We start from the raw sequence: 13,962 nt of genomic DNA, 5'->3' as shown, positions 1-13,962 counted from the left end.
GTGGCTGAGATTTCACATTGGAAGCTGCGTCCATAGTGTAGATCTGATAAAGCTGCAATACTGAGTCACAAAAGTCACTAGATTCTTAAAGAGGTTGTCCACTTTCAGAAAATAATTGATATTGTTTGCGTAATTAAAAGTTATGGAATTTTCCAGTTTCTGTATCAATTCCTCATGGTTTTCTAGATCTCTGCTTGCTGCCATTATACAGGACGCTTCATTGTTTACTTCCTGTGGATAAAAATCAGTCCTTGGACATGTGATGTTACACAGGTGCGCGGCTTGTTATATCTCTGGTCAGGTGATGTCACACAGGTGCACGGCTCGTTACATATTTCTGGTCATGTGATGTCACACAGGTGCATGGCTTGTTATATTTCCCTGGGCATGTGATGTCACACAGGTGCACTGCTCATAATATCCTTGGTCATGTGATGTGGCACAGCTGCACGGCTCGTTTTATCCCTGGCCATGTGATGTGAAACAGGTGCACGGCTCGTTATATATCCATGCTTATTTGATGTCACACAGGTGCATGGCTCGTTATATCCCTGGTCATGTGATTTCGCACAGGTGCACAGCTCGTTATATCCCTGATCCTGTGATGTTACATAGGTGCACGGCTCATAATGACACATAGCTGAGATCAGTGTAACCAGTCATGCACCTGTAGGACATCACATGACCAAGGGCCATTTTTTATCCACAGGAAGTAAACTATGAAGCTACCTATAGAATAAAGGCAAATCAGAGATCTAGAAAACCGCTATGAATTGATACAGAAAGTATACTGGAAAATGTAAAAATTTTCACTACACAAACAATATAATTATGTGATGTAATTGGAAAAACCACATGAATAGATCAGCTGGTGGCACATACACCCTGCTTCTACATTCATCTCAATGGCTCTGGCAGTACTCAGCAATATGCACTGTTTTGGAATACATACGAGATCCATCACACCTTTACATGTACATTCAGTCATGTGCACTGCAATCCAGTAAACCTTGTACTGTGACGATCACTGTGCAGAGGATGCCAGTGATATGGGAAGCACCAAAGGTCACACACGGCTGTATGCAAAGTGTTACACAATACACTGATTACACAGTCTCCATTTCTACCAGATCTGAGACTACGGCTCCTGTCACTTCATCACTAAAAAATATTCCCCCGCAGAGGAGGGAAGGAAAATGCAAGACAATGGTGTGAAGATTTCCGTTTCCTTTCATTGAAAGCTTCTCTCCACCCGAATAATAGAATGTATCATGTCCCTGTCCTTGGAGCAGCAGTTATTGCTTCGGAGTTGCTCTTCCTACTGTACATGTAGTAAATAAGGATCATTTTTGTGCCATAGCGCAGATAAAGCAGGTCTGGAAATAGTCTAAGGCTTTGTTCACACTTCAAGATACATAACAGTAAGAAGAGTTGATTAAAATGAATGCGATTTGTTGGCAATGTTTGGGGTCTCTCGTAGGGTCCTGATAGGCGCAGCCACAGCCTTAGAAGCTTTTGTGTACCTTATATACAGCAGAGAGTAGTACAAATTGGGGGTGACACAAGAGCTTACAGTCTGAGGATGAGGGGGTGACACAAGAGCTTACAGTCTGAGGATGAGGGGTGACACAAGAGCTTACAGTCTGAGGATGAGGGGTGACACAAGAGCTTACAGTCTATGAGGATGAGGAGGTGACACAAGAGCTTACAGTCTATGAGGATGAGGGGGACACAAGAGCTTACAGTCTATGAGGATGAGGGGGTGACACAAGAGCTTACAGTCTATGAGGATGAGGGATGACACAAGAGCTTACAGTCTATGAGGATGAGGGGGTGACACAAGAGCTTACAGTCTATGAGGATGAGGGGGTGACACAAGAGCTTACAGTCTATGAGGATGAGGGGGACACAAGAGCTTACAGTCTATGAGGATGAGGGGGTGACACAAGAGCTTACAGTCTTATGAGGATGAGGGAGTGACACAAGAGCTTACAGTCTTTGAGGACGAGGGTGTGACACAAGAGCTTACAGTCTATGAGGATGAGGGGACACAAGAGCTTACAGTCTATGAGGATGGGGGGACACAAGAGCTTACAGTCTATGAGGATGAGGGGGTGACACAAGAGCTTACAGTCTTATGAGGATGAGGGGTAGACACAAGAGCTTACAGTCTATGAGGATGAGGGGGTGACACAAGAGCTTACAGTCTATGAGGATGGGGGGACACAAGAGCTTACAGACTATGAGGATGAGGGGGTGACACAAGAGCTTACAGTCTTATGAGGATGAGGGGGTAACACAAGAGCTTACAGTCTATGAGGATGAGGGGGTGACACAAGAGCTTACAGTCTATGAGGATGAGGGGGTTGACACAAGAGCTTACAGTCTATGAGGATGAGGGGGTGACACAAGAGCTTACAGTCTATGAGGATGGGGGGGGGGCACAAGAGCTTACAGTCTATGAGGATGAGGGGGTGAGACAAGAGCTTACAGTCTATGAGGATGAAGGGTCGGTTGACACAAAAGCTTACAGTCTACAAGGATGAGGGGGTGACACAAGAGCTTACAGTCTACAAGGATGAGGGGTAGACACAAGAGCTTACAGTCTATGTGGATAAAGGGGGTGACACAAGAGCTTACAGTCCAGGAGGATGAGGGGGTGACACAAGAGGTATAAGAGCTTACAGTCTATGAATGCCCCTTTGTGCCCCTCCAATGGCCTCTATATTTTTCTTTCCCTGTGGTGCTATTATAGTGGTATTTCACTATGTGTTGCCTTCATAGAGGCACCACATGGCGGCACACAAAGTTGTAGTGCCAATAACCAAAAAAACTACTCCCTACCCTATTAGTACAGCGCATATTACTAATATTGTGTCCAATATGCTAGGTTAGAATATATACCACTTCATGACAACCAGACTCTATTGTCAGGAGTCCATAAAAATCTTACGAATGATTCCATTGTCTGCGTAAATTGCTAGATAACTAGTAGGTGTTATACAAGTTTTCTGCATAAAAAGAAGGGGTGTGTGACATTTCTAGAATCACTGGGCTGGTTTTAGAGTGAAGTGTGACTGTCCTGTGACTCGAGGCGACATCCATGATAACAGGTTCCTTCCAATACCGAGAGGAGTGTTAGTATTCTGGGGCATTTTGTTATGAGTTGGTGGAATGTCTGTTACTATATTGGCTCTATGATTGTGGACTTGTGGCCCCACCTTGGGATAGATTACAAATTGGATATTAGTGAGGATCAGACTGGCAATCACTCCCCATACAGATCAGCAGCTCCATACACACTTCAGAGGTTATGTTGCGCTATTACAGTTCATCTCCTAATTATTTGAATGGTTGGTGAATTCCAATACTCCAGCCTGGCCACAACACAGGGGCACATTTACTAACCCATCCGGAGGAGTTCACAGAAAGTGCATTGTCCGATGATAATGAACTCTGCAGCAATTCACTAAGATTGGCGCCCAATATCCTGCATGTGTCATTTCCCCGCTCAGGTCCGACAGAGTTCACCTTCTTCTTCCTGGTGCATGTAAGTGATTGTCTGCGACACAATTTGAAAGTTAAATCCCGCGCTCAATCCGTATCAGTCGGATTGTCCGATGGCCCGCCCTCTGATTTCTGTTGCATGAAAGCCTGGTGCTGCTTCGCCAAAATCCGATCGCGTGTGACACAATCCCGTTAAATACCTGTCACAGCGGTGCAAAACACGAAATGTTGGAAAATCTGACGAAAGTGCGGCCACTGACCCTTAGTAAATAAGCCCCACATCATCTGCCTCCAGCTCTGTACACCATGCTGATTAAAAAGTCTTAGGCTGTGTTCACATGTTGCATTTCATTTGCGTTTTTAAACAAAACTTAAACTCATTAGTGATGGGCTTGGCTAGAATAAGCTTTGCCACTGAAGCGGGTGTTTTGCATTATTTGAGCTCTGGCCAAACCCCTCCGCATTGCATTTGAGTTGCAACTCAAACGCGTTGTGTGAATATGGTCTTAAAGAAGTACAGAAGGAGTGGTTGCAGTTAGGCCCAGGAGCCTTAGGGTATCTGCACACATTGCGGATTGTCATTCAAAAAATCTGCATATAAATGCACATGAAATATGCACAAACAAATTTTATGCAGATTTTACCAAGCCCATAGACACAATTTCTGTGCAGAAAAAGAACCTCATTGGGGTATATTTACTCAGAACAGGGCAAATTGCACTAAATGCAGTTTGCCTGTGTATAGTGCAGGGGGCGCTAGATTCATGATTTCTGGCATTCTTTATGAATCTGGCCTGCACCAACGCCCCCTAATTTGTGCCACATGATGCCTAGTGAAGCTGCGCCATTAAAGGGTCACATGCGACACATTTGTGGTGCAGACACTTTTTAAATACCTGTGCAGTTTGCACCTAAAAGAACGTGCAAAGTCCTACAAAAAACTGGCGCACAGCCCTTAGTAAATGTGCCCCAATGTATACATTACTTTTCCCAAATCACATTCAATGTAATGCTGTCGTTTTACTTTGCAGATTTCCTGCCACAAAATCTGCACATAGAATAGCCTCATAGGGCCCATAAGGTGTTTGATCCCCATTAATATAGACAGTACATTACACAGTTAGGGGGGCTGGTACATTTATCCAAAATTCTTTAATTTTGGTTTTGTGATCTGTCCTTGGTTTACTGTGATCTTTAGCAAAAAAAAAAACTCTGGTTGGCAAGCCTCTACCTATTGGGCCACAATCTAAAATCTGCACCAGTCCTCAACTATAAAGTTATAGCTCTGGATGAGATACCTTGTGGCCACCTAAGGGCACTGGGCCTGGATACAACCACATCCTCTACACCCCTTCCTTCTGCCATAGAGAAGTAGTGTGCAGTAAGTAGATATTTCCATTTATATGAATTTCTTTGCCATCTCCACTTTTGAGACATCTATAACTTCTCGTCCCCTCCTAAACATGTCATGAAGACTATTTACAAGTATGTTCTTAAATGGGACACTCACTCTGGGTGGGGACATCTCTGTCCTACACAACTGGTTTAGCAAGTTACCTACACCTTCAGCTCCCATGGCTCGGGCTAGAAGTTTTGGGAGGAGCCTGTAGTCTGTGCACTATCCTGTCTCAGATACCTCTTCTCCTCTGCTTGTCACTGTCTCAGGTGCAGCCAACACTAAGACAGAAGCTCCAGGACCGCAGCAAGGGACAGCGGCACCATGTTCAAGGGACAAAAGTCACCTACCAAGTCACCCACCAAGTCTCCAACCAAATCGCCCACCAAGTCGCCTACAAAGTATAGCAAGTAAGTTTAGGGGGTGCAAGAGTTAAATTTGTCTCTAATCCCAATATTTCTTTCTGGAAGCCAAAGTTTTCGAACTTTCCAAAAGTTCTTTTTGATGCGGCAGACGTACTACTCAAACTTTTTATGCACAGTTTGTTATTTGGCATAACTAACTTTTGGGGTGAAGTTTTTATAAGTGCGAGAGGAGATAAACTTACTGCATGAGCTTTATCCTTGTGCATTCAGCTCTGCTATATCTTTGTAATGCTTTACAATGCAAAAAATATATATAAAGACATTGTATATGGAAAAAAAAAAAGTAACAAAAGTTCATTAAAACGTATTAAAAAGTGTAAAATATACAGAATTCTTTCCCCAAAAATATTTTTCATATTTAGAAAAAGGACTAGTGGTATTTGCCAGAAGCAAAGGGGTTAACTGCGCTGTGTTGCTGCGATTCAGGGCAGTATTGGGGTGTTGTCTGGATTGAACGGTAAAGGTGACATTAGGCGGTGACAGGATGCTATGAGGAACCAGATTAACAGGTAGACAATGAATCAAAGACAGTAAGACCCACCCAGTCTCCAGTATTCATCCTGTCCCTGGCGCTTGGACCCTGTTATGTAATGTCACCTTTCTCCATGTCCTGCATAGCGCTCTATATATTAGACTAGTTTATCATTTAAATGGTTTGTCCATTTTTCAGTTTCCTATTTGTATTCTGTACAGATCTGTTTATAGCTGAGGGTTTGCTACAATTGTATCTAGTCCAAACAAGGCAATGCGAGATCTCTCTCTCTCTCTTATCCTGATATGTTACAATGTATCAGACTACAACTCACACTGATTAGCTCAAAGGGGATTGTCCAGACAGGATACACTGTAGCAAACCCTCAGCTTGAAACATAAAAAATATAAAGGACATTGGAGTTCATGTACTTGTCAGTCCTTTAGTACAATATGTGGGATCTTTATTCTTCAAGCCTTTGTTGTCTCTGTTGAAGTGTTTACTGTGAGGTCCTGAATACTTACAGTGCAATGGAGATAAAGATAAGTCTTCCGGACAACTAGAAGAACATCTGGTGCCAGGGCGGTGGCGTCAAATTGGCACATTAATTGGTGCCCTTCTTCAGCACCACTTGGGTACCAATGTTGAAACCACTGACCTGTCTCCAGGTATTTGGAACTTCTTTGGGAAAGTAAATGTTTCACCATTCTTTCTCCTGACATTCTAGTAAATAATTGCAATCCCCGTTAAATTGTGGAACACTTTTTCTCAAGGTTCTATGTTGTGTGGATCCTCTGTTACTTCTCTTAGAAATGACATGCAGGGACACACCTCCGACTGGTAACACCCAGATGGAAATGTATTCATTGGATTCCAGGAGGGATAACAGAGGAACAACACATGACATTCTAAGCAAAGATGATGCAGAATGGTTATTTCATGGGGAATACAACAATTTACTTGTATGGACAGAAGCGGTGACAGGTCTTCTTAAAGTAATCCTCTTATTCATATCAGCTGTTGATGGGAAAATAAATGGTCTTTAAGTGTAATCATCTGGGTAGATCCTGATGGTTAGTGGTCATCATAGAAAAGGTTTTCCATAGTGGAGGATTACCCTTATCAATATCCATATGCCCTATCCATATAGCCTTTAATTCCTCCAGCTGTATCAGACATGATGAGATTTTTAGTTCTACAACAAGCATAGAACAGTATTAGTTGTCTTTGGCATCGTGGGCGGTATCTGCGGACAGGGTGAATGTTGCACTTTATTCCCCGAGTAAAGATTTTTTTATTAGGGCGTGTTTGTGTTCTGCGGATTCCTGAGGAAGGTTGGGGCAATAAAGTGAATGCTCTAAGCTGGTGGGAGATTGGGGTGAATGCAGTCATAGGTCATATCTTTATTACAGTATTGGCTCTACATTTTTTGGATTACATTTGCTTTACTTTACTCTTGATTCTTCGATGAGTTTGCTTTAGAAGCCCTTGAGCTAGTAACCGGACAGGAATTCAGACTATTTTGCGTTCTTTGGCTTTAGGACAAAGCACATTGAGTGACTCTACTTTATCACTTTACTAGATTACAGTCTTGACCTGTTGACTGGAATAGACGGACTCTGTATATTTGGGTAGGGTTCATACAACATCATTGGGGTGCATACACTTGGTGGTAGTAATCACGCCAAAATTGTGAGATTGTGAGTCCTATCCCACAGTATAGAAGATAAAAACCTATTCGATCTTAAAAACAGGGGTGCTGTTTTTTCTACATAAAAGGAACAATGGACCCGCTTGTCCACTGTACTCCAATGGGAAAAGGCCTTCATTCCTCCGTTAAAGCCCTACATGTAGGGCCATGAACATGGGCCTTCTTCATGCAGAGTGGAACAGGACCCCCACTGCTCAAATTCCAGCAGTCAGACCCCATTTAAGTCTATAGTGGCACACGCTCTTTTATAACAGTCCAGTTATTTTATTAAATGTAAGTTAGTCGCATAACTAGGACCCCTACTCTTTCCAAAACTGGGCATGGACAAAATGGATCTCACAGGACAAATTTATCACAGCTGAAAACATGCATACAAGCTGTGATTTATTCTCAATTGCAACTTTTCCGCCCTCTCACACCGCAGGGACGGTAAAGGGGGCGGTGCCGGGCCATGCCCTGCGTCTGCGCACTGCCAATAGTGTGCACCTGTTCACACCTGGTGTAGTAGTGTCCCGGTGGCATGGCACAGCGGTGCACTGTTGCCTGCTGGGATTTATCAGGGGGCCAGAGCCTCTTGATAGATCCGGTAAGTGCCAGGGGGCAGGGGCGCCAGTGTATGATTAATCTGCTCCATTATCTATCTTCCATCTAGTTCATCCCTCCCACAAGACCCAACCATCACATTTCATGGGTCTTCCCCGGTCCAAAAAGTCTTCAGCTGTCTTGAAGTAACCTTTGACACTGCCTTAGGGTCCTTTCACACAATTGGAATTTTTGGATGTATGCTATCCATACTGTACTGTTTCAGTACGGGTAGCATACAGCCACATGCATTTCAATGGGCAATACACCCATCCATTTGAATTGACGTATTGCCCTGCGTAGCCTACTATACACAGGAAAAAGATAAAGCTTTCTCTACCTTTCCCTGTAGTGCACTCCTCTCTATGGGCAAGTATACGGTCGCGTGGCAGTGGTCTTATCCTTGAAGCCTCACATCTAAGACCTCAATACAACCTGCCGCCACTACCTCCACATCTCATGCATCCAACCCTTCCCCAATCTCCTACTTATTCCTACAATATTCTCAGTGGTCTCCCAGCTAACTCTCTGATGCTCCCCTTGTCCAGCTCTGCTGCCTGGCTTATCCATCCGTCTCTTGGCTTCTCCTCTGCCTCTCCTCTCCATTGGTTACCAATTGCACAGCGAATTTAGTTTAAAATATTACCCACAACTTATAAAGCCATCCAAAAACTGTCCCCTCCATATATCTTTTAACTCATCAGGCAATGCGGCCCCACACGTAATCTCCGTTCCTCATGTGAACTTCAGCTTCACTCTATTACAATCGGCTCTTTTCACAACCGCATCCCGTACTTCTCCCGTGCATCTCCCATACTCTGGAACCCATCCAATAAGCATCACCTACAACATGCCATAACTGCACTGCTGTACTCCCTCACCTCATGACTCTATCTAACCTACCTTATAGATTGTCAGCACATTGCCGTCAATGTTGAATTCAGAAGGATAAGCAATATCTCTGTAACTGTCTGGCTGAATACTGTAAGTCTGAGTTCACGTCTGATTTGGAGCCTCCACAGCAGATTCCATCAGAATTGACTTAAAATGATGTAGTGCCTTTTTCTCATCAAAATGAAAGACCCTTTCATAAATCAATCAGGTTATAGGTCATTGGTTCCAATCATTTGAATAAAAAGAAAGCATGGACTTGAAACTTCAATCAAACTTGCATTGTGTGTTTTCTGGAACACCCAACCCAAAGGGACGTGCTGAGTTCAGTTCCAGTTTATGAGCATTTGGGCCAGATGTCCAGCAAGCATACAATGTGAGTTGCATGTTGGGCATAAGTAGGAAAGTTTTGTCTATATGTTCTATAATGACATATGAACATTATAGGAATGGTTTTCTGTGTAAAATGTTGGCTCTAGTGCTGAAAAGAATGGTTCCTACTCTCCAATCAGCAAAACCGTGTACTGGATGGTTACCCAGTGATGTGAACCTTCTTTTTGCATTCTTGCCTTGAGCTTCAAGAGGTTAAATTGGCCACCACAATTATGTTGATGGACATACATGTTATTCACCAAAACTTCAATTTGTCCAAAAGATATTTTATGAGACTGAGTTGTGAAAACTCTGTTATGCCAGATTTTGCTCTGAATAGACAGAAAAAAACGATCTCAGACCCCTTCTCTTGCCCAAAGAGAAATAGTCAGGAAGACCCCATGTGCCCATTAAGTGGCCCATCGACAAGTATGGCCACAAGTCACATATTTCCGCTACTAGTGTATAAAGGAAATCTGACCAAAATAATACTTGGACAGTGACAACAAGTCACATATATTAGCTATTAGTGTATAAGGGAAATATGGAGCACCACCAGATTTATACTTGGACTGTGACAACCATTATCAGACTGGCCTATGAGAGCACCAGAGGATCCACCAGTGGCTATCAGACTGGCCTATGAGAGCACCAGAGGATCCACCAGTGGCCCCAGACTCTTATACTGCACTAATTTAGAAGCAGTAGGGAGGATGATGGAGGGTAAGCCCTCAGAATAATTTTTATCTAGTGGGCCCAAGGAATCCCAGTCCGACACTGGTGACCACGAAGACCAACTCAACACCCAATACTAAAGGCAAAGGCTTTCGAGAATTAGGTCATTACAGCAATGTGCCTGAAATAAATCTGGATTAGGAAATGCACATTGTATTGTATAATAAAGGATAAGGTGTGGCTCCTAGGTTTGTCCCTTGAACCACCAAATATGTGTCATCCAGTTTGACACTCAGTCACCCGCCCCACGTTCACACCCTTTCTCATTACCGGCCACAATAAACATGTAGCAGCCTCACGTTTCCCCCACAGCTGTAACCTTTCAGCATTCCTGTGCACACAAGAGCCGAGGATTGTGGTCCAGGCTGGATTTTTTACTCTCAAACTTGCATGTCCTGAATTGTGCCCTGCAGTGCCACACTGCCACCAGCTATTATTACGGCATAACATTCACTTCCAAAGCTGATAATAAAGCATTATGTTTACACTTCTACAGATCAGATATGATTCTTCAATTCTTGTTTGTTCATCACAGACTATAAATTACCCAAAAAATTCTTATGATGGTTCTTATGGTTCCTCTGCCCTCTTCCTCCTTGTGATAGTTAAAGTGATATACTCAGACTGCCAATACAATCTAAGGATGCCAATACAATCTATAGCTAACGCAGAGTATGTTGTAATAGACTGGCTCCTCTGCCATGTGCATTAGTAGGGCCTTCAGATACCAAATTTATGGGACTTGGGGCCCAGGAAGTACCAAATCCTCTACTACAACTGATGCAGGACCAATGGAGAGATAAATGTTAAAGATGACGAGGAATGATGGGTCCTCTTTAAAGGGGGCTGGGATGAGAATATTGCTGTGTTCACCACTATCAGATGGTTAGAGTTTCAGCAACAGCCAAAAGCCACTCACCTTCACTCACCAATAGAGGTGAGTTGGAGTTACAGAAATAGAGTAAAAGAGTGAGTTTCACTGTTACTGTAACTTTGGTAGACATCTTTCTTTGTAAAAATTATGATTTCAAGATCAATAGGATAGATCATTAGTGGGTGACTGGTGGGCGAGCGACTTCTGTAACCTCCACCGTCAGCTGTTATATATAACTTTGTCCATAGTGTCCTTCCAGCCACACATTACCAAAGTAAATGTTATACCGTATATACTTGAGTATAAGCTGACCCAAGTATAAGCCGTGGGCCCTAATTTTAACAACAAAAGTAAGGGTTCCGTGGATCGCACTTTTGTCGGATTGTGGAAACTTTCGGTATTTGCACCGGTGTGACAGCTATTTAGAAGGGGATTGTGTCACACGCGATCGGATTTTGGCGCGCCGGTTTTCATTCGACAGAAATCGGGGGGCGGGCCGTCAAACGATCCAACTGATTTGGACTGAGCGCAGGATTTATACAGCCGGCCCCCCGCTTTGTTATAGAGCCGGCCTCCTGTCCTGTTATACATACAGTTCATTAAGTGAATACTCACTTTCCGGCGCCCCCACAGGTTTTCTGTTTGATCCCTCTGTCAGCAGCAGGTCCTTGCAGCGCACAGCTCTGACCTCAGCCGCTGCCCACACACACAATACTATTGCAGCGCCGGCGGCTGAAGTCACATGGCCCTACCGCTGCCAGAGGGATTGAACAGATGACCTGTGGGGGGCACCGGAAAGGTGAATTTAGAATTTTTTTTACTCCAGTATTAGCCGAGTTTGGGTTTTTCATCACATTTGTTGTGCTGAAAAACTTGGCTTATACCCGAGTATACATTCTGGACCACCACTAGGAAATTCGGGGCCCTGACTGGCAAATTTTGTGGGACCCCAATCCCCACAGAATGATAATCCAGTCCTGTGTGCACAGAGAATATCCTTCACCCCTGGAATGTATTTTTGTGAAGGTATTTTTTTCTCCTCCTTGGGGGCCCCCTGAACACAGTCACATTAAACCCCCCCTGATGGTGACCCTAAAATACACTACAGGCAATGCTACGCAGAAGGGGGGGGCAGAGTCAGACTCCCCAGTTATATTCTGCACCAGATATATCACACTGGATGATTCATCTGGAGTAATTGACTGTGGAGTCTACTTTAGACCAGCTATTAGGCAATCTAGTTTCCAGCTGAATTTTCTGGTGCACATACCATACCACGCCCCTCTCTACCAACGGCCACACCATATTCTCGACAAGCCAGTAAACTGCCTCGAAATGGTCTAAAACTGTTAATAATTGTGGTGCAAGCCGTTTCAGGCGCAAATGACTCCAGAATTCTGGCGTAGACAGATTTGTATATAACAGCTGATGGCGAAGTGCTAGGTGTCGCACCATCACCGGCCAACTACGTATGACCCATCCAATGAAAACATTTTCTAATATCCATTCCAATTTTAACACAATTTAAAGGGTTACAAGAATGACAGCTGACTTCTTACATAAGAGAGACGTGTCAGAACTTAGTACTGGTAGTCTGCGAGATCTTTTCTTGGTGGAACAAAGTCCTTAGTTTTTTTGACTTGTAAATCTTTGCAACTCTAAATTACAGTTGTGGGTGCTAGAATATAAATCTATGGGACCGTGATGCATATATATATAGCATTGCTACATATAATCTGGAGAACTTCAAGCAAAAAGGAGAAAAGTGATTTGAAGAGTGGACAGAGTGATTTAATGTTATAACTTTAGGTCATGGACATCTACTGTGAGACATGTCAAGGCCACAATATGTTATTCCACATATATTAGGCCCTCAAAATAATAATAAAAAACTATTTACAACTTATCTAAAGAGTCTGAGCTAAAACTGGTGATGAACTAGTTAACCAAATGTGTCGCTAATGAAGTTATAGGAAGGAAAATGACATCTTTTAATATGCCCGGATGCAGATTTTTTATAAAAATGCATTTTCTGTTCCAGAGCTGCAGCCTGGAAACATTGGGACTAGGTTTCAAGGACTGAATTTTCTGTACATTTATTTATAAATTTTGATGGTTCATTGCCTTATGTGATATGACAAAATTTATACTACTGTGCCCTTCAGCTTGTGTGGGTTTATTTTGTTGCATAGGTGGTGCGTGATGTGGAGAGGCCATGAACGTGTATTTAAAGGAAATCTACCATCAAGATCCATTATGATAAACCAGGGGCACTTATTCATAGGTATATTTGTTATCCTTGGCCTCTTTCCTTCTAAATTCAAATGATAAAATGATGCGCATTAGGCAGAAGGGCTCTGGTGAGAGTTACCAGAGCCACTCTGTGTTCTCAGGCTGTTACACTGGGGAGGAGCACTTCCCTCCTCCCACTATGTGAGATTACAGCCGGTAAAAGTAGATGGAAAGTGCTGTGGGACCAGGGGAAAGGGGAGAGGTGGTCCTAAACAGTGTAAACGCCTGTAAAAGACGTAAGGAGGGGAATTGGTAGCACCCCGCAGAGCCCTTTTGGCTCATCAGCATAATTTTAAAAGTTGCTTTTAAAAGGAAGGAGGCCATGGATAATAAATATAAGAAGATCACCACAGTCACAGTGCTTGGATTTAAATACCTCATGTTTATCCTGCTTGATTTTGATGGTAGATTTCCTTTAAAGGAAACCTACCACTACGGATCTCCCTATTAAAGTAGATATCTTAGAAAAGATAGAGGGGAGTAAAGGATTAGCCCTAAAAAGGGCTATCCTTACATACATTAGATGCACCTACCACCGGATCTACCTTAGATCCGTAGTGGTAGGTTTTCTTAAAAGATGACCCCTCTCCTCTCCCGAGACGTTCATCTTAATAGATTCATGTATTTGCTCCTTAAACGAAGCATATTTTGCATAAAACTCTAAACTGTGCAGTTCCTCTGTTATTCCGCTTGTAAATGTATGTT

The 13,962-nt window shown here is 43.2% G+C and overlaps 1 protein-coding gene across 1 annotated transcript in view; it reads left to right on the top strand.

The window, feature by feature from the left end:
* EVPL (envoplakin) overlaps positions 1 to 13,962 on the top strand; it is a 38,093-nt gene that overhangs the window by 2,023 nt on the left and 22,108 nt on the right. Inside the window, exon 2 of the mRNA XM_072111920.1 lies at positions 5,173 to 5,313. Within this exon, the coding sequence (XP_071968021.1) occupies positions 5,228 to 5,313 (86 nt within the window). The 5' untranslated portion in view covers positions 5,173 to 5,227. The remainder of the gene's footprint in view (positions 1 to 5,172; positions 5,314 to 13,962) is intronic.

The sequence above is a fragment of the Engystomops pustulosus genome, chromosome 6 (genome assembly GCF_040894005.1).
Source record: "Engystomops pustulosus chromosome 6, aEngPut4.maternal, whole genome shotgun sequence".
Taxonomy (NCBI): domain Eukaryota; kingdom Metazoa; phylum Chordata; class Amphibia; order Anura; family Leptodactylidae; genus Engystomops; species Engystomops pustulosus.
This window is presented reverse-complemented; position numbering and strand designations above follow the sequence as displayed.